Source organism: Lemur catta, chromosome 14 (genome assembly GCF_020740605.2).
Source record: "Lemur catta isolate mLemCat1 chromosome 14, mLemCat1.pri, whole genome shotgun sequence".
NCBI lineage: Eukaryota > Metazoa > Chordata > Mammalia > Primates > Lemuridae > Lemur > Lemur catta.
In genome coordinates, this window is record NC_059141.1 from 56,691,116 (window position 1) to 56,711,570 (window position 20,455).

A 20,455-nucleotide genomic window follows, 5' to 3' on the forward strand; every position below is an offset into this window, starting at 1 on the left:
TGTCAGGCCGGTTGCACGGCCAGGCTGCTTTACAGCAGGAGCAGCAGGCAGAGACCCTTCGGGGCAGGAGGTCTCTCTACCCACCAGCACTGCAGCTCCTGCCCGGCCCCCACCCTTTGCACGGCACAGGGACGGGGACCAGAGCCCAGGACCAGTGAGGGAAATATCAGCACCAGCTACTGCTTCTCGGGCCCTACCAGCTGCCAGTCCTGCGCCAGCCTCTGCACAGCACACGGCCTGTACATCTCACGACACACCTGGCGGCAGCATCTCTGCTCGCGGGAGGCTCCGCTGGAGCTGGCAGGCGTTTGGCAATTGCTCCAGGTTGCGTGCCCACGGGTGCAGAGCTCGCACTTGAGCATGGTGTGTCTGTGCCCACAGCCTAGTGCAAGCACGCCTTCCAGTCAGGAACACTGAGGCCAGAGCCTGCGGCTGGTCTGGACCCAGCTGCACCCAGCTGAGTGCTGTCCCCACAGAGGAAGGTCGCCCAGGGCAGCCGCAGTCGTACAAACACCCCGCGGTGTGGGGGCCCCACCTGCACCCACAGAGCTCAGCACACAGGATGTCGCCACCTTACACCACACAGGACGTCCTCCCCACACTGGTGCAGGGGCCTCAGCTGGGGAGAGGGTGTCCTTGTCACTTTCCAGACCTCAGGGACAGGCCCTGGGTGTAACCACTGGGGGCTGTGAGCCCTGGTGCCTGTGTGATGCCTTTGTCAGGCCGCGCGGGTCCCTCCTGTTCCTAGTGTGCTGAAGACGTTGGACTGTGCTGATCCCTTTTCTTCACCCATTGAGACAAGTGCCTGGTTTCTCTCCCCCATGTCGTTGATGTGGTGAATGACAGAGACGCTCCAGGTCCCGCAGCAGCCTGGGCTTCTGGGACGGGCCCTGCTGCTCTCGTCTGTTTCTGTGTTGCACATGCACACGTGCACACACCACACACTTTCCCACACATGCACACGTGCACACACCACACACATTCCCACCTATGCACACGTGCACACACCACACACTTTCCCACCCATGCACACGTGCACACACCACACACTTTCCTACACATGCACACGTGCACACATCACACACTTTCCCACCCATGCACACGTGCACACACCACACACTTTCCCACACATGCACATGTGCACACACCACACACTTTCCCACACATGCCACACATGCTGCATCCATACACAGCATACTCACACTCTCCCCATGCATACCCTCCCTCCTATCATACCACACAAATACATACAAACCATACACACAGCATGCAAAGCCATGCCCCCCACACACACCTGTCAGTCCACAGCAGTGACTCCGGAGCTCTTACCTCCTGCACACACCGTGGAAGGCTTCACAGATGTGACTTGAGTGCAGACACTTTTAGTGAGCTGGAACAGAGGGAGGGGGGGGACCAGTGTAGAGGTGTGAGGCTCGCGGCACTGGTGCCCGGCCACGCCCCACTCCCAGTCGTCCTCCTCACCGGTCCAACGATGGATCTCAGGGCTTTGAAGCCATTGTCCACTGCAAACATGTGGGCTTTACTGTCTGCAATTGCTGTTATCTACAGAGAGAGGCGGGGGCTTGGACCTGCCAGCCAGGGCTGAGGATGCTGCGGGTCCCCAGGCCCAGGAGACAGTGTCTTGACCTCATGCCATGGGGACAGTAGGATGGCTGACTCTGAGGGCCGGCCCCTGGCTCTGCCAGCACTCTCAGGGAGTGCAGAGCTTTTCACCCTCCCCTCGCTGTGGGAGGATGAGCAAAACATGTTGCTGCTAGTCAGTTCTGCAGCGGCCATCGGTTGGCCCAAATCCCTTGGGAAGGATTACAAGGGCATCTTTTGGGTAGCCGTGAGAAAGCTGCCTGTGACACATTTCCCCAACAGGGCTCAAGACTGGCATGTGGTTACCTGCTCTGAATTACCTGCCGTTTGCTGAAATCGGCCACACCCACAGTGTAAACAGTTGCCCCCATCCTCCGAGACTTGTCAGCCTAAGAGGAAGAAATCACTGAGTATAAATCAGCAAATACGGAGAGCAAATGCCAGTAATGATGAACTGTACTCACTTCCTTCAAGGTCTCCTGAAATGCTTGTTCCACCAGCGTCCCATCAGTTATAGCGATAATCATGCTGGGAACCTTGTCGGCTGCAGGGGAGGCAAGCAGTGGCCTGGTCGGCTAAGGCACCAGAGTGACCTCCAGAAGCGCCAGGACTGCCCCAGGCTGCCAGGGTCACAGCACTGACACTTCAGGACTTGGCCGGGTGCTCCCCGCAGCTCATCCTCCTGGGCAGAGGCTGCGCAGACCCCAGCACCCACCACCCAGAGACTCCCAGAGTGACAAGGGCCTCAGCCCAGGACCCATTTTACAGATGGGGACGGAGGTGGTTCAGAGCCTTCCCAGCAGGCTGCCTGACCTCTCCCACCTGCCACACTGTACCCCTCTGCCTGAAGGGCAGTCTGGCCACAACCCCACAAGCAGAAGCCCGGGCCATGAGCAGAGGAGGTGAGCCAGACCCTGCTGTGAAAAGCAGGCTCAGGGGGTTTTGTGGGGGCGAGTCCTGCTCCGGCAGAGCCTGCGGGCCTGCTGCTGGCAGTGCTGGGCCCCGTGGGTCAGGACTCCAGGTCAGCTGCACCAGGCAGGGCCCCGACCCCTTCTCCAGCAGGCGCCTCCCTCCCAACAGGAGCTGCAGCCCCACAGTGGACGGACAGGGGTCGGCTGCGCCCTGCATGGCCTTTTGCACCATCTGAGACACAGTCGTGGGATGCAAGTCAGCTGGAGGGGACACTGGACGGGAGAAGGACAAAGGTGCCAGCGAGGGGAAGCGGCTGTTCTCGCAGGGCCCCCGGCTTCCTCCTTTCCTTCTCCCCCGGCCCCACTGCAGGGCCACACCGCCTGTTTACTCAGAACCGGGAAGGGACACACGCCTGAGCTCGGGAGTTCTCAGGGCACCCGGGACTGGCCACGCTCCCTGCACAGGAAGGAGCCTGGAGCTCAGAGCAGGGGCGCCACGTGCTCCACCAGCCACAGGGGTCTCCACACAGACCTCCCTGAGGCCCCGGTCTGTGCCCTGTCCCTGACCACCATGCAGAGAGCAGGCACTTACGTCCGGCATTGGCTTGTTCCATCTGCTCATTTGCCTGCAAGGAAATGAAGAAATATGGGGATGGACGGTGAGGTGAACCCAGTAACGGTAAGACCTTGTAAACTAGCATAGACTCTCTGAGATCTAGGGGTCTATACCCTTTTAAATCCTTCTTGCATGAATGTGTGTCCTTCAGGAACCACCTTCTCAAGTTTTGCAAGACCTTTCCTTATTTGTTCACTGAAAAAAAAAATTAACAAAGGGAGGTTGAAGTAGACAGAGTTGACTGCTAAAAACCAGCTCCCAACCTATGCCAGAGCCATTGTCTACTGTGCAGACCCAGTTGGACAGGGTAGGGGACCAGGCAAGTACTGTGATCTGCCCATTCTCACTGTGACTTGGACAGCAGATTTCACGGCCTTTTGAGCTCCTCCCTGTCTCAAAGCACTCAGGCCTCGGGGACATCACCAAGGGGACCATTCACGGTGAGTGTCAGAGCTTCCCAGGGACGTGCAGCTGTGAGCCAGGCCCTCCCAATGGACAAGCTTTCCGAACCCTGACCCAAACCCTAACCCTAACCCTAACCCAGAGATGTGTAACTGCCAGTCAGGGCCTGGCAATGGGGCCGGCCATCCTAACCCCCGCTCTAACCTAACCCTGTCCCCAGGGACCCTTAGGTTGGCCATGTATCTTTCACTTGAAAAGGCTGAGCGTGGGAAAGGTCACCTGCTAAGCCCCCAGGCCTGCACCCATCCCCCACGGCCTCAGACCCCTGGCCTGACTCCATCTCCCCTTCCCCTTCATCCTGCCAAGGAAGCAGCAAATCTTACTCAGCGCCCTCGGGCCCCTTGGCTGCCTGTGCTCCTGACGCACAAAGACCAGAGGCGGGGAGAGCACCCCGAAGGCTGTGCGTGTGGGCAGCTGAGCTGATCCCCAGGCTGGCTCTGGGATGAGGCCTGTCATCCGCTATTAGAGCGGACAGGACGGGTTGGGGCAGGTGGAGCTGGTTCTGGTGGCAGGACTGGGACAGGTGAGGGGAGCCCAGGGTCAGGCTAATGCAATGTGACGGGCTGAGGCAGCACAGCAAGGCTGAGCAGAGCGTGGACTCTGAGGGTCTCCCCATGCTGCAGGCAGAGACCCGCCAAGGGGGCAGCTCTGCGAGCCCTGCCCCACCCAGCCCAGGGGGGAGGCCGGGCCCTGCCATGCCCCAAGGGAGGCCACACCGGGCTCTGCCCAGCCCAGCTCCCACTGCTCTCTGGCCACCAGCCAGGGTCCTTCCTCTCGTCCTTGATTCTTCCCCCTCAGGCCCACTCAGGTCTCTCTCCCAAACCCACAGCACAGGACACCCCCCCAAGCCTCGCCCAGCCCTCGGAGTCCCACCCCCTCCCTACTCCCCTCGAAGCTGCCCTAGGGGCCTGGGCACCCATCCAGTGCTCAGCGTCCTCACCTCCCTTCTGTGCTGCACCCACTCTGCACCCAGCTCCACATATGGGCCTCTCAAGGGATCCTTCAGCTCCTAGCATATCTGGAATCCTCAGGACACCCACCCCCAGGCCAGGGTCCCCTACTGGGACCTTCCAGGCCCCTGGATACTTGCTTGTCCTGCCTCGTTCTAGCACCCCAGCCTGGCCTGGGGCTCTGGATCCACCCATGGGCTCCCCTGTCAGGACGCACCCAGGACCAAGCTCCCCTGCACTAAATTTCCCAGCACTGCCCTGGGCTCAGACCCTGTCTCCTGTCCCCACTGGCCAGGGCAGAGAGGGACAGGCACAGAGCAGTGCCCAGCACAGGCCGTGTTCGCCAGGACCCACACACCAGCCCCCTGGGCCCGGGGATCCTCACAGCCACCGCCCAGGGGAGGAGGCAGGACAGAGGGAGGGCAGGGACAGAGGGTGGGAGGCCGAGAACTCTGGGGCACAGGACTCTGCAGGTCCAGTGCAGCCAGGGGTCAGAGGGCACGGGGGAGCCGGAGCTAGCGTCAGGGTGCACACTGAGGGACGCCCTGGCCAACTCACCCTGTTCACTGGAAGGTTCTCCACTGTAGTCTTGGGGAACCCCTCAGCTGTCTGGAGCTCCCTGCAGCCCAGCCTACCAGGACTCCCTTGGGAAGTTCAAAGTCAAAGACTCTTACCTGTCTGCGGTGAGTGGCATAATGGTTTCACCGTAAGTGGAGTAGGTGATCAAGGACATTTTCAGATATTGGCTGAGGAGGAAATAGGTGCCGGTGAGAAGCCACAGGCACAGGCCCCAGTGGGCATCAGTGAGCTGCCCGGGAGCGGGTGAGCACCAACCCCCTGCTCCCCACCCCAGCTCTTCTGCGCTGGGGCCCGTGTGGGACGCAGGGAGGCCAGGTGAATTAGTGAAGGAATCTGAGGCCTATGGAGGTGTGGGGCCCCCAGGAGAGAGCGTCAGGACAGCGTCCTGCTCTGTCCCCACACTCCCAGCACCCAGATGCACACATGCACCCACACGACCCATGCCTCCACGAGGGCCTCCCGCCCACTGGCCTCCTTTCTACTGGGAAACTCCTCATCTCTTCACCCCATCTCGGAGAAATCATCCTCCCTCTTGGCAGCCACGCACATCTCCTCCCTGTCCTCCCCTGACCACTGCCTTCCTGCCCGCTGACCCCCGGTGGCCCTCAGAGAAGCTGCTGCCACAGGTCTCCACTGAGCTCCCCACGACTCCTGCTCTTGTCACCACCCACGTCACCCACAGTTATCAGACTTTTCTCCCTGGAGCACAACCCTGATGATGTCACTCCCCTTCTCTGGCTCCCTGTGGCTCCCAGCAGGAATCAGAGGCCCTGGGCTGGCACCACGAGCCCTTACGTCCCTGACCCCAAGCTGACCTGCCCAGCCTCAGGCTCCAGCCCTCCCCTGAGTTGGTCCCAGGCCCCAGCCAAGCCAGACCCCTCACTGCACCACAGGTCACCTGCATGGCTCCTGCTGCTGTGTCTTTTCCAGCCTACAAGACCCAGTGCAAAGTTCCACATCCCCTGGGAAGCCATCCTTGGCTTTGTCCCTAGGAATTCTCTGTTTCCTTTAACCTTCCTTGGCAACTTCTTTGTCCCTTTCCTTGGGCCCTCAGCACGGTGTACCCAGGGTTGTTACTGAGCCACTGGTCTGCCTAACTTCCCTCCCCGGCCTGCGAGGTCCTCGAGGGCAGGCGGTGGCCTCTGCAGTTGGCCCTGGCCCGTAGGCAGGGGCCGGCCAAGGCTGCCGAGACCCGATGGAACCAGTGGGCGCTGGCCTGCTCCTGCTTCGGAATGCCAGCCCGGGCTCTGTGCCCCCGACGAGGGACTCCCCTGCCCACCACATCTAATCAGATGCGCCCTCTGCCTGCCGGAGGGAAAGCTCCCTGCAGCGCAGAGGAGACGGCAGCATGGAGATCGTACTTTTGGAGCCGCTTCACAGTGTCCTCCACAAACCCATAAAGGTCACCCCAGTTGTTGTTCACGCTGCCCGACCTGAAAACAGACAAGACATAAGTCAGAGTGATGACGTGCTGCCACCAGGTGGCAGAGTTTCTGCTGTCCCCAGCCACACAGCAGGCTCTTTACCAAGCCCGTCCCCACCCCAACACAGCTGAGGGCTGGGCACACCCTCAGTGATCACCCCTGTCATCCTGGGTGGGGACTTCCATCCGTTGAGTGGTCTGCCTAACGTGATGGTCCAGACCTGCCTTCCTGAGACTGAGGAGCTCCCTGGGATGAGGGACATTTGGTGGCTAACCAGGATAGCCGGTCAAGCTATGTGGGGCTGTGTGGACAAGAAATGGGTGAGGATTATTTGACTGGAAAAGGCCCTAATAAATAATCCAAACCTAAATTAAGAAACAAATTCCATTTACAAAAGCATCAAACAGAAGAAAATATTTAAGAATAAATTTAACCTAAGAGACAAAAAAAAAAATGTATACTGAAAACTATAGGACATTGCTGAAAGAATTTAAAGACACAAATAAATTAAAAGATATTACATGTTTATGAATTGGAAGACATAATATTGTTTGGATGACAATGTAATCTGTATCAAAATCACAACAGTATTTTCTTGCAGAAACAGAAAATCTATCCTAAATTTCATATGGAATCACAAGGGACCTTAAATAGCCATATAAACAAAAAATCTCAAAAAAGATAACAGAGCTGGTGAACTCACATTTCCTGATTTCAGAATTTATTACAAAGCTACAGTAATCAGAACTGTGTGGTACTGTAACAAGTACTGTCACATGCACCAATGAACAGAATAGAGGGCCCGGAAATAAACCCTCACATCTATGCTCCATTGACTTTCCATCATTGTCCTTCGAGTAATCAGTGTGCAAAAGGACTGTAGTTTCAACCAATGGTGCTGAGAAAACTTGATGTCTGCATGTGAAAGAACGAAGTTGGACTGTTTGCTACATCATCACAGAAATCAACTCAAAATGAACCAAAGTCCTAAATATAAAGCCTAAAACTTTTTTTTTTTTTTTAATTTGAGACAGTCTCATTCTGTTGCCTGGGCTAGAGTGCCGTGGCGTCAGCCTAGCTCACAGCAACCTGGGCTCAAGCAATCCTCCTGCCTCAGCCTCCTGAGTAGCTGGGACTACAGGCATGCGCCACCATGCCTGGCTAATTTTTCTATATATATTTTTAGCTGTCTGTATAATTTCTTTCTAATTTTAGTAGAGACGGGGTCTTGCTCTTGCTCAGGCTGGTCTCGAACTCCTGAGCTCAAACAATCCTCCCGCCTTGGCCTCCCAGATTGCTAGGATTACAGGCGTAAGCCACCACGCCTGGCCTAAAACTTTTAAACTCTTAGTAGAAACTAAAGGGGAAAGCCGTAACATTGGATTTACTAATGATTTTTTTTTTGATATGACACCATAACCACAGGCAACAAAAGAAAAAATAGAAAAATTGGACTTCATCCAAATTAAAAACTTTTGTGCATCAACAGACACTACAGAGAGAGTGAGACACACCTGCAGAGCGGGAGACAGCATTTGCAAATCAGGCATCTGCCAGGGAATTAATATCCAGAATATACAAAGAACTCTTACACCAAGAACAAAAAAGAAACAACAAACAAAAATGTGGAACAAAAAATGGGCAAAAGACATTTCTCCAAAGAAGATATACAAATGGCCAATGAGCACATATGCTCAAAAGGAAAGATGCAACATCACTAGTCATTGAAGAAGTGCAAATCAAAGCTACCCTGAGATAGCACTCTGTACCCATTGGGATGACTATTATAAAAAAAACTGGAAAATAACAAGTGTTGAAGACACTGTGAAGAAATTGGACCCATTGTACTTTGATGGTAGGAATGTAAAGCAGTGCATCCACTGTGGGAAACAGTTCAGAAGTTCCTCAGAAGGCTAAACACAGCCAGATGATCATTAATCCCATTCCTAGGAATGTTCCCAAAAGAAGTGACAGCAGGGACTCAAACAAATAGATGTATGTCAGTGTTCACGGCAGTGTTATTCACAATAGCCAAACGGTAGAAACAAGATTATAAAAATGTGGTGTATCATGTACAGTGGAATATTACTCAGCCATAAAAGAAATGAAATTCTGATAGATGCTACAACACAGACGAATCTTGAAAACATCATGTTAAGTGAAATCAGCCAGACACAAAAGGCCAAATATTGTATAATTCCAATTACAAGAGATACTTACACTAGGCAAATTCATAGATACAGAAAACAGAATAGAGGTTACCAGGGGTTGGAGAGAGAGGAATGGTGAATTACTGTTCAATGGGAACAGAATTTCAGTATTTAATGATGAGAAAGTTCTACAGATGGATGGTGGGAGTTACACTACACTGTGAATGTACTTAATGCCACTGAATTGTACACTTAAAAGTGGTTAAAATGGTAAATTTCTGTTATGTATATTCTACCATAATTTTTAAAGTTGCTAAAAGAAAAATAGCATGGACTCGTTCATTTTCTTCCAGTTCAGTGCAATGAGTGAACAACTCAGTAAGAAATCTCATGAATAAGATGGGCTCGAATGGCCAAAGAGCCTTCCTGCAGGTAACAGCTTGTTTCTGCCCAGAGGACCCCCGCAGGGATCCTCAGAGACCCACCCAGCTGCGGGGTCTTTGGGTGGGCTCTGGAATCAGACAGTCCAGAGTTCCAATCCCAGCTCCACAGCTGCCTGTCGGGGCTGCAGGGGGTCATTCCTGGCTGTGAGCTGCCTCATCTCCTCGTCTCTGCAATGGGGGCGACAATAGCTACCCAGCTTGTTAGGGACACTCACTGAGTAAGGTGCTTTCCTCTCCTCCCTGTACCCCCAGTCCCGGCCGCCCACCCCACATCCCCCCCTCCAACCTGTCTGGGATCCTGTGGCCTCCACCATCACCACAGACCCAGATTCTGGCCACTCCTCACCTCAGCCCTGCCCGCTGGCCCACGCCACTGTCGTCCCCTCCCTGGGTGCCGCACCGGCCTCCTGCCAGCTCTGCCTGCGCCCCCTCAACTGTTGTCCTTTCTGAACAGGAGCCCAATCACACTCCTCCTCTGCCAGCAGACACTGCCATGGGCGGGCACTTAACCTGGCAGTGCAGGCAGCTCCCTCCTCTGACTGCCTCTCTAGAAGGCCCCGCCCTCAGCTCTTCCCACCCTCCTGCCCTGATTTTATCCCCAAGTGACACATGACTTTCCTCTTTATTTATTGCCTGTCTCTCCACTCAAGTGCAAGGTCCAGGAGGGCAGGGACTTGGTCTAGTTTTGTTTGCTGCCTTATCCTCACCGTCCCAAACAGTGACCAGCACTTAGGAGCAGAAATTCTTCCTGAGCTAATGAATCAGCAAGGGAAAGAGCAAACAGCCAAGACGGGCTCTTCACATGGGTGAAAGACCGCAGAGCACCTCGGGAGTGCCTGGCCCGGGTCCAGGCCTAATTGCCCCGCAACGCCCCCAGAGGAGCACTGACCCAGCCAGCCAGAGGCAGAGGGCTCAGGGAGACAGACAGCTGCAACCCTGCAGCCCAGAAGCCAGGCCTGGGGCAGGCCCCTGCAGTGCCGAAAGTTCCCAGCCTGTGACTCTGCCTTGCCTGGCAGTTCACGTCACACACACCCTCGGCTATTGCCTCTGACCTAGGAACTCTCCCTTCTTCCTCATCACACCTGGCAAGGTGGGTATGAAGACACCCTTTTCACAGATGGGGACACTGAGGCACAGAGACATGAAGCAACTTGCCCAAGGCCAGGGGGCTGGTGAGTGGGGTCTGCCTGCCTCCGACACCAGGCTGCCCCTTCCCCAAGGGCAGCCGAGCAGTGGCCAAGCATCAGCGTCCAGGGGAAAGAGAACGTCAGAGGGAGCTCCACCTGGGATGGCGGGAAGAGTGCAGTGCAGGACGCCCAAGTCTTGTCACAACACCTGCCTCTGGGCTTCACCAACCTCCAGGAGCGCCCTCTTGGCCAGGAAATAGGATAGAAAAATGCCTGCGCTCCTCCACAGCCCAGGGGGGATTTGAGGCTGCAGGAGCACAGGCAGGGGCAGGGCTCTGGGTACAGCGAAGCGCTTCAGCACCACTGACAACCGCTCCACTGCTACTGGAGAGTAACCACCAAGTCTGTCCAGCCCAACAGCTGAAACGCAACCAAGACAACGTCGCCAGGGCTGAAGACCCGCCCCCTTTCCTTCCTTGAGAGCTGGAAGGCACCCAATGCACAGCCCGGCTGTCCCAGGGCCACACTGAGACAGACCAAGCTGTTCCTGAAAGTGCAGGAACTGCCACGGGCTCTCCAGGGCGTGGACGAAAGAAGCAAAACTCCTAGAAGCAGCGCAGCAAGGGACTTTCTAAGAGTGACACTATTAGAAGGCCCAACAGAGGCGACAAAGCAATCTCTCTGGGCCTAGTAGAACAGAAATCATTTGGGGACAAAAAACAAACAAAACAACACAAAAAACCAAAAATTCACAGTGAGCTTGTGACAACTGCTGAAAGGCAGCCCCTGGTAATCAGCTATTGAGGGGGCATGAGCGCCACCACAGGGGCCTGGATGGCTCTCTGTTGGCACATCGGGACATGATGACATATGACAGGTGTATTTCCCCCATTCAAGAGACAACGTACCAGGGAATAAATACCTGGGACCTTCGTTCTGCCTCAGGAAAGAAGGCAGCCTAGCTCTGGTCGTCTGACAAAAGATTGCCCTGTTCTCTGGCAGAAGCTCTGGGCTCCAGGCCCTGTCCTGCCCCCAGTGAAAAGGGGATGGCAGCCCCTATGGCCACGCAGAGCCAGGCCTGGAGGGACACTCACTTGTCCACGATGTAGTAGACATCAAACTTGCCCTTGCAAAATGGCTGGGCTTGCCCTTGGCGCCAGTGATGCCTGGTGCCTGGGCCGCGGCGGTGATGGGCCCGTCTGGAGCCCAGGCCCAGGTGGTGGAAGATCCTCCAGTCAGGTCTTGGGTGCTGGAAACTTCCTGCTCTAAAAAGTGGGGGAGGCAGCAGCAGCAGCAGCAGCAGGAATAGCGCCGAGCAGGGTCCCTGGACACCATGGCTCCCCATTTTCCTGGATGTCCCTGTGACCTCAGCTTGCTCTTGGGTTTTTGGGCCAGGGCCCAGGTTCTCTGAGCGCCAGCCACCTCTGGCCACCCTCTTCTGCCTCTGCCTGTGCCCAGGGGCCACACCCCTCCTGCCCTACCACCAGTGCACACTGCGGCCCAATACCAGGTACCTGCCCAGACTGTAGTGAGCAGGGTCAGTGTCTGGCTCTCGGGACACCTGCCTCAGCTACCTGCCTGCCCTTCCCCCACCCTGGGGGCAGAGTTCCCTGTTGTTATGATTGACAGGAAGGTTGACATGGTGACTTTGTGACCTGCAGCTCTGCCCAATGTTCTGCTTGCTGACCATCCCAAAGGGGACTCATAGGACCTTAGAGGGGTGTAAGAAGAAGCCTCCATGTTCCTTGATGCCCTCACAGGTGTCCCTTCAAATCCCCACAGAGCCTGCCTTTTTGTTAAGTGACAGAGCTGCCTGAGGTGGCTTAGGTAAGGAGGTCACTGTGGGTGAGGGGGTCCAGGAACTGGGAGGCCGGAGGGTTGGAGATGGAGAGGGCATTTGTGTGGACACTGATGTCCCCCAGGGGAGGGCGGGACCTAGGAGGTGGAGACTGTGGGACGTCGTCAACATCCTTGTGAATAAGGGACGTGCCAGTTCTCTGCTGCCGTGTACCAAACCACCCCAAGAACCGTTTTACTGTGCTCACAGGTTCTGAGGATCAGACACGCGGAGAGGGCAGGGTGGGGAGGGCTCCACGTGTCAGGGCCCCCAATGGGCAGACTGAGCAGCCGACATGGCTTGAGTGATTGAAGACTGCAATTATCTGGAGGCTTCTCCACTCACGAGTGCCGCACCTGGGTAAGAGGACACAAAAGCTGGGCTCAGCGGGGACTGTTAATGGAGACCCTGCATGTAGCGTCTCCATGTGACTTGGACTTCCTCACAGCATGGTGGCTTCAGGGTACTCAGACTTTTTACGTGGTGGCTCAGAGTTCCAAGAGTGAGTATTTCTAGTGAGCAAAGCAGAAGTTGTAGATCCTTTTATGGTATCACCTTGGAAGTCACATACTGTCACTTCCACTGCACTCTATTTGTCAGAGCAGTCATAAGCTGGTCAATATTCAGTGGGAGGGAACACAGACCCAACCTCTCCGTGGGAGGAATACAGATGAGTTTACTTGCACCCGTGCTTGAAACTGCTGCCTGACCGATGCTTTGAATGGCAGAGTTATACTGTGTGGAGAACACAAGCGTAGACCTGTGGTCCCCAACCTCGGGCCTCAGACCCATACTGGTTGGCAGCCTGTTAGCAGCTGGGTCGCACAGGCTCTGCAGGTACTCCCTCCCCCCTCCGGCCCCCCCCATGGGTGGTAAGACTGGTTTTCCATGAAACTTAGTAACAGGGCCAGGCAGCAGGAGGTGAGCAGTGAGGGAGTGAGCAAAGCTTTGTTTGTATTTGCAGCTGCTCCCCATCTATCGCATCATCACCGCCTGAGCTCTGCCTCCAGCCCCCCACCACCGTCAGTGGAAAAATTGTCTTCCGTGAAACCAGTCCCTGGTGCCAAAAAGGTTGGGGACTGCTGGCATAGGCAACTCTGATTCAATAGGAATTTGGAAAATCAATTGTGCTAACAAATCCATGAGGGGGTTCACTGCTGCTGGCTACACAGAAAACCAATTACTGAGACAAGGGGATTGTCCAGGAAGATAGGATTTATTATAGTGGATGTGTCTACTGGGAGGGGAAGGTATGAACTGTCTCAAATCTGAGTCCCCAATCAACAGGGTCAGGGATGTCTCTGGAGGTGAAATGAACAATGTACAAGGGGAGTGAGCATCATTACATGTTTGGGGCAGAGTGCAGGGCATGGAAGCACAGTGAGGAATCATGCTAGTTCATACATGCCATGGTAAAAAATGGTGGACAAGTGCCTCCCAGGGTGGAGACTTTAGTATTATAATGAGCTAGAGATTAACACTGGTCATTCTTTCAGCCTTGTGCGCAGGCTCAGTGGGTACTTGGGCACAGTCTGTGGTGGTCTGTGGTTTATCCGGTCTTCTCTGGACACACAGGTGGTGTGAGGCTGAGTAGTGATCTCGAGCCTGCAGGGAGGCTCCACGGTTTCTGGGAAGGAAACAGAAGGGAATGTGTCGGTGCAACAGAGTTACAAAGTTCTGCTCAGCAAATCTTACTGGCCTGGGAACTTGAAATATAAGAGAACTACAAGAAAAACAACTATAAAAAACATGTCCTTGCTTATGGCACTGGTTACAATTGTAAAACATTTTTAGACACACCTGGATCAATTTCATTTTCTTTATTTTTCTATGCACTAGAGTGGCCTCTGATTAAACACCTTTTAGTAAGTGTGAAATAGATCTTCCAATATATATAACATAAAAATTGCAAATGATAAGTATTGAGCTGGTGAGGTTTTTTGGTCCTTTTTTTTGTTTGTTTGTTTCTTTGTTTTGTTTTCTCTTTTGGAGTTGTATTTTAAAGTAATGGAATATTTTAAATTATTAGCATTTTATAATCATTGAAATCTGGTATTCTCCCAACAGCATATTAGGGTTCTCTTGCTTCATGTCTTTCATGACACTTGTTATTGTTATATTTTTATATTTTTGCCTACTGGTTAGATATCTCCTTGTTGTCTTAATTGACCATTTCCTAATTACTGTTGGAACTGGGCATGTACTTACATGATTTTTGGTTATTCACATTTCCTCCTTTTCAGAGTGTCTATTCATGCCTGTGTGTGCATTTTCCACTGGGATGTTTATCTTTTTCAGATTGACTCATTAACATTCTTTATATTATATTCTGGATACTATTCGTATATTAATAGTTGCAAATATCTTCTCCTAGTGCGTGGCTTATTTTTTTCACTCCATTTATTCTTTTTTAATAAAGCAGAAGGTGTTAATTTTAACAGAGTTGAACTGTCATTTTCCACCCTCGCCCTATCGCACACTCCAGAGGCGAGTCCTTGGGCATTTCACAGCTGGGGAGCTGGGAAGCGCAGACAGGCAGCGGGACTGTGCCAGCTGGGGGTGGTCCGGGAGCTGAGCCCCCAGAGAGCAGGGCACTGCCCAGCAGATCTGGAGGGGGCTTAAGCCTGGGCAGTGGGTCCCCGGCCTGGGGCACCCCTCTCTGCCCCACCCTGAAGGCCCCCAGGACCGTGGTGAGGGGGGGAGTGGAGGCAGTGCACTTTATCAGTCTCCTATTACCTAAAACCTGGTGAAGACTGCACAAAAGCAAAAAAAATACAGGCTCATCTATCTCCTGATCATAGGTTAAAAAAAAAGATTCTAAATTATTCACAAACTTGATTTAGCATGTTTAAGAAATATCATAGCCAAATTTGGTTTATTTATAACATTTTAAAATTGATTTTACATACATTAAGGTAACTAACCATATGAATAGATTACTGGACAAAAAAATGTGTTCACCACAAAATATGCAGAAAAAAACATTTAGGTAAAATTCAACACTCATTCATGACTTCTAGCAAATCAAGATTAGTAGAGAAACTTCTAATCTGATAAAGGATTTTTACCAAATATCTTCAATAAATACCATTCTTTATAATAACTTGTTAGAAACTATCCATTTAAAATCAAGAATGCCTCCATCATAGCTGCTAATCAACATTTTAGTGGAGAAATAGCATAATTCTTACTCTTTTTAAAAAGAAATTATATTTCACATAGAAACTGAAATGATTCTACTGATAAAATTTTAGAATAACAGAGTTTAGCAATTTAAGTCAATATATCAACATGTATGTACATTTCTTTATAACAACAATACAGAGTGAAAGACTTAATTTAAACTGTACTATTTACAATAGTAGCAAAAATATAGGGTACCAAGTGAAGGCACTGGACCAAAGAGGTCAAGATCTGCACAGGAAAATGCATACGAAAGGCATTGTGAAAGACCTAAAAAGAAAAAGACACATGCCATGTTCACTGAGAGGAGAATTCCACAGTGCAGATTCCAGTTTCCTACAAGTGTATCTGTACGTTTAATGTTGTTGTAATGAAATATCAAGAGGGTTTGTGGGGAGAGGAAACTTGATGAGATGATTTTACAATTTATATGAAACAGTAAATACCCAACAATCACCAGGAGAAAATTAGGTGCTCATTTACCCTATCCCGTGAGACTTGCTCTACAGATTTGTGTATGTGTCAGATCCAGCTGGGTTATCTTCTGGTAACCACCCCCCCCCCAACACACACACACACACACATGATCTTGTAACTGGATCCATAAACTAGAAAACTTTATAGTTTCTTTTAAGTTCTCTCATGTTTCAAATGAATTTTCAATGTTCACACTGTGGCTAGAGCTGGGTGCTCTAAGTAACCTTGAATTAGTGATACCATAGACAATGAGTTTGTCTCAGTGCCAAAGTAGGCAGAAAGAAAAGACAGAGAGCTTAACAGACTCAGTAGGATTTGGTGACCAGAACTTTGTGATTTTCTGTTGCCCAGGCCAGGATGTAACAGAGGCAAGGGCCTGAAAAAGAACAAAAATGTCTTACAAACTGTCTCTTTAAAACCCCTCACTCTTTCTGGGAATTAGAACCTGCATCCCTGCCCAAGGTCAGTAATCAGAAGGGCAGAGAAGTGTTTTTTTTTTTTTTTTCTTTGTTTCTAGTGTCTTAAACCACAGGAGAAGGCTCAACAGAATTGTCTAGAGAGAGGTCACAGGATCATCTTTGCAGGAGATGCTACAGTTAAACAGCTGAAAATCTTCTTTAATCACTCTATATTGCTGACTAAAAGGAGGACAATGGTTCTTTAAGATGAGAGTCTACCGTCCTCCTCTTTTGGCAGCAAATTAAAAAAACTTCTCTTTCCTTCTCCTCAAACCATTTGGCCTCATTTTTTCTTTGGCTGTGAGGACAAATACTAAACTTTCGGCAACAAAATTTGGCATCCCTAAGTGATGTTTCGAGTCCAGGATTCAGGTGACAAATGAGGGGGCCCCGGGCTCCATGCCTCACTAGTGGCTCCAATCTAAATAGACCCACAGAAGCCTTTGGTACAATTGACAGTGTGGACGCAATCAGTGGACTTTTAAATAGACACAGGAGTGCCACCGCCACCAAGCCACATGGGCAGAAATAGTCTGAGGCCTTCCCCTTGGCCACCAGCCTGGCCTCCAGCGCCAGCTGTGCACGGAACTCCACGAGCGGGGCCAGGCACAGGGACCAGGAAGTGACGAGGCAGCCATACTCATCACTGTGGGCCCAGGAGGTGAGGCCCAGGGAGTCACTGCCAGAATTAGCACTGCTCCCGCCACTGCCCCTGCCACTGCCTCCACCAACTCCAGCATTCTCAGTGGCCATACTGGACCTGGGCAAGCAGCAGGAGTGCCAGGAGCTGTTCCATTCTTCAAAATAGTAAAGCCATATATGACAAACCCACAGCCAACCTCATACTGAATAGGGTAAAGTTGAAAGGCATTCCCCCTACAAACTGGATCAGTACAAGGGTTCCACTTTCACCACTTCTATGCAAGATTATATGGGAAGTCCTACCTGAAGCAATCAGGCAAGGTAAAGAAATAAAGAACATCCAAGCCAGAAAAGAAGAGATCAAACTGTCCCTAGTTGCCAATGGTATCATCTTGTATCTAGAAAACCCTAAAGACTCCATCAAAAGACTCCTAGAAGTGGTAAATAAATTCAGTAAAGTCTCAGATGACAAAATTTATATATACACAGTAGCATTTCTATATACTAATAACAGCCAACATGAGAATCAAATCAAGAACTCAATAACATTTCCATATAGCTGCAAAAGGAAAAATAAAGTACCTAGAAATATACTTACCCAGGGAGGCGAATGATCTCTACAAGGAGAACTATGGAACACTGATGAAAGAAATTGTTGATGACACAAACAAATGGAAAAATATCCCATGCACATGGACTGGAAAAAACAATCTTGTTAAAATTCCATGCTGCCCAAAGTGTTCTACAGACTCCATGCAATTCCCATCAAAATACCAATGTCACTTTTCACATAATTAGAAAAAAAAATCATAACTTTCATATGAATCCAAAATGAGCTTGAATATCCAAAGCAATGCTAAAAAAAAAAAAAAAAGAACAAATCTGGAAGTGACATATTACCTAATTTCAAGTGATACTACAAGGCTATAGTAACCAAAACAGAATGGTACCAGTATAAAAGTAGGTACATAAATCAACAGAAGAGAATAGAGAACCCGGAAATATAACCATTTACCTACAACCAACTGATCTTTGACAAAGCAGACAAAAGCATACACTGGAGAAAACATGCCCTATTCAACAAATCATCCTGGGAAAATTGGAGAGCCATGTGTAGAAGAACAAAACTTGATTCCTACCTTTCACCACACCTAAAAATTAACTCAAAATACATTAAAGACTTAAATGGAAGACCTGACACCAAAAAATTTCCAGAAGGAGACATAGAAAAAATTCTTCCAGATATTGGCTTGGCAAACAATTTATGACTAAGACCCAAAAGCAAATGTAACCAAAACAAAAATAAATGGAGGGGACTTAATTAAACTATAAAGGTTTTTCACAGCCAAAGATATAATCCACAGAGTAGACAACCTTAAGAATGGGAGACAATATTTGCACACTCTACTTCCAACAAAGGACTCATGTCCAGAATCTAAAGAGAATTTAAACAAATGAGCAAGAAAAAAACCTCAAATAACCCCACCAAAAAGTGGGCAAATTATATGAACATATATTTTTCAGAAAAAGAGGGAAAATGGCCAACAAAATGTTAAAAAATGTTCAACATCACTAGGCATCAGGGAAATGCAAATTAAAACCACAATGAGAGACCACCTTACCCCTGGCAGAATGGCCATTTTTAAAAAGTCAAAAAACAATAGATATTGGTGTGGATGTGGGAAAGGGGAATGCCTATTCACTGTTGATCAAAATGTAAATTAGTACAAGCTCTATAGGAAACAGTATGGAGAGCCCTCAAAGAATTAAAAGTAGACCTACCATTCAGTCCAGCAATCCCACTACTGTCTACCCAAAGCAAAAGACACATGCACTCCGTGTTTATTGCAGTAAAATTCACGATTGCAAAGATATGGAATCAATCTAAGTGCCCATCAACCAATGAGGGGATAACAACAAGATATATACACACACCCCCTATAGAATACTATTCAGCCGTAACACAGAATGGAAGAACGACGTTCACAGCAACTTGGATGGAACTGGAAGTCATAATCCTAAGGGAAGTATCTCAAGCATGGAAAAAGAAATATTGCCAATATTCCCTTACAAGTAAGAGATGAATGATGGGCATACCTGGTCACACACAGTGCTCTAAGGGACTCTGGAGACTAAGAAGGAGGGAGGGTGGGAAGATGGTGAGGGATCAAAAACTGCCTATCCAGTACAAGGCTACAATTCGGGTGACCGGTACACTGAAAGCCCTGACTTTGCCACTGTACAATTCACCCGTGTAAGGAAGAAACCACTTATACCCCATAAATCTACTTACATAAAAAGTGAAAAAAAGAATGAGAGTAAGATAACATCATTACAAACAAAATCCATAGAGCACACCTCAAGATACCAGCACCGAAGAATCTTCTAAAATATATTCTCCAGGATGAAGACAAATGGCCCCCAAAGGATGTTCAGAAACACACAACAGGATATTGAGGGATGTATGTAAGTCTAGAGCGTTTGTATATAAGAACAGCAACAATCATAGCATCTCAATTCTGAGTTAACAAATGGAACTAAAATACCAGTGAACAAAAGCCTATAAGTTGGAGAGGACAGGGGTTGGAATGAATGTCAAGACAAGAGGGAAGTTTAAAGTGTGGTTTTACTTTACACTCTGTTAAGCTTAATATACATGACAACAGTTTATGGTTTGGTATGTAGCCTGTAGAAACTTTTCCATATATATATATGCTTCTGGTGGTGGTGTTTTAATAGCAAAACATTGGTGACACCTTAAATGTTCATGAACACGGGAGATGATTAATGAATGATAGTATATTAATAGCATGGAAGATTGCACTGAAGTTTAGGGAATGCAGTAGATCTGGATTCCCTAAATACCCACCTAATAGTGGGGAAAAGAGCAAGTTTCAGAAACTGTTCACATATGTACAGAATGTATACACAGAAAAAGAATACGAAAGTCTACAGCGAACAGGTGGGGAAGGGGAGATGGGCAAGACATGGCAGGGCGTGTAAATGGGACTTTACATTTACTGATAATGTCTCTTTTTTTTTTTAACAAAAAGACTTTATTTGTGTATTTCTCCTATAAAACATAAATTAGTGTTTAAAGAAGTTTAATATAATAAAAACAAAAACTACAAGATTTTTAGGGGCGGGGACTGTGTCTGTCTTGAGCACCATCGCAGTGTAAGCTCCTACAGCACACGGTAAGTGTTCACTGACTGACAGGATCTATCCCCAAATATTAGCAGTGTTTTCTCTGATGAGTGGGACAATGGAAAAATGTGTCTCTTTCTACTACTTTTCTTCATTTTCTACTTTTCAATATTACGTCAATCTTGGTAAAAATAAAAGTATAAAACATGTCCTTGGGAAATGTCCCCACCCTGCATTCTCTCCCACCCAGCCCCCATTGCCATGCAGACCCCTGGCACCAGGCCCAGACTCACCAGTCCTGATCACCTGCACGTCCTCCTCAAGGACGAGGCTCATGTCAATGTTTCTCAGTGTGCATCCTAAAGACAAGACACACGTAAAATCATGCCAGAGCTCCCAGACCTTTGGGCTGCCCCTTTCCCACATTCAGTAGTCAATAAGGAAATG

General features: G+C 50.0%; 1 protein-coding gene across 1 annotated transcript in view; it reads right to left on the reverse strand.

Annotated features, from left to right (window-relative positions):
* ANTXRL (ANTXR like) overlaps nt 1-11,609 on the reverse strand; it is a 51,477-nt gene extending 39,868 nt beyond the window's left edge. The window contains exons 1-9 of the mRNA XM_045569012.1: nt 11,359-11,609; nt 6,482-6,553; nt 5,216-5,287; nt 3,243-3,324; nt 3,106-3,139; nt 2,067-2,146; nt 1,923-1,991; nt 1,483-1,563; nt 1,330-1,390 (exon numbers count right to left, since the gene is read on the reverse strand). Of these exons, the coding sequence (XP_045424968.1) occupies nt 1,330-1,390; nt 1,483-1,563; nt 1,923-1,991; nt 2,067-2,146; nt 3,106-3,139; nt 3,243-3,324; nt 5,216-5,287; nt 6,482-6,553; nt 11,359-11,609 (802 nt within the window). The remainder of the gene's footprint in view (nt 1-1,329; nt 1,391-1,482; nt 1,564-1,922; nt 1,992-2,066; nt 2,147-3,105; nt 3,140-3,242; nt 3,325-5,215; nt 5,288-6,481; nt 6,554-11,358) is intronic.
* Nucleotides 11,610-20,455: the final 8,846 nt, after the last annotated feature.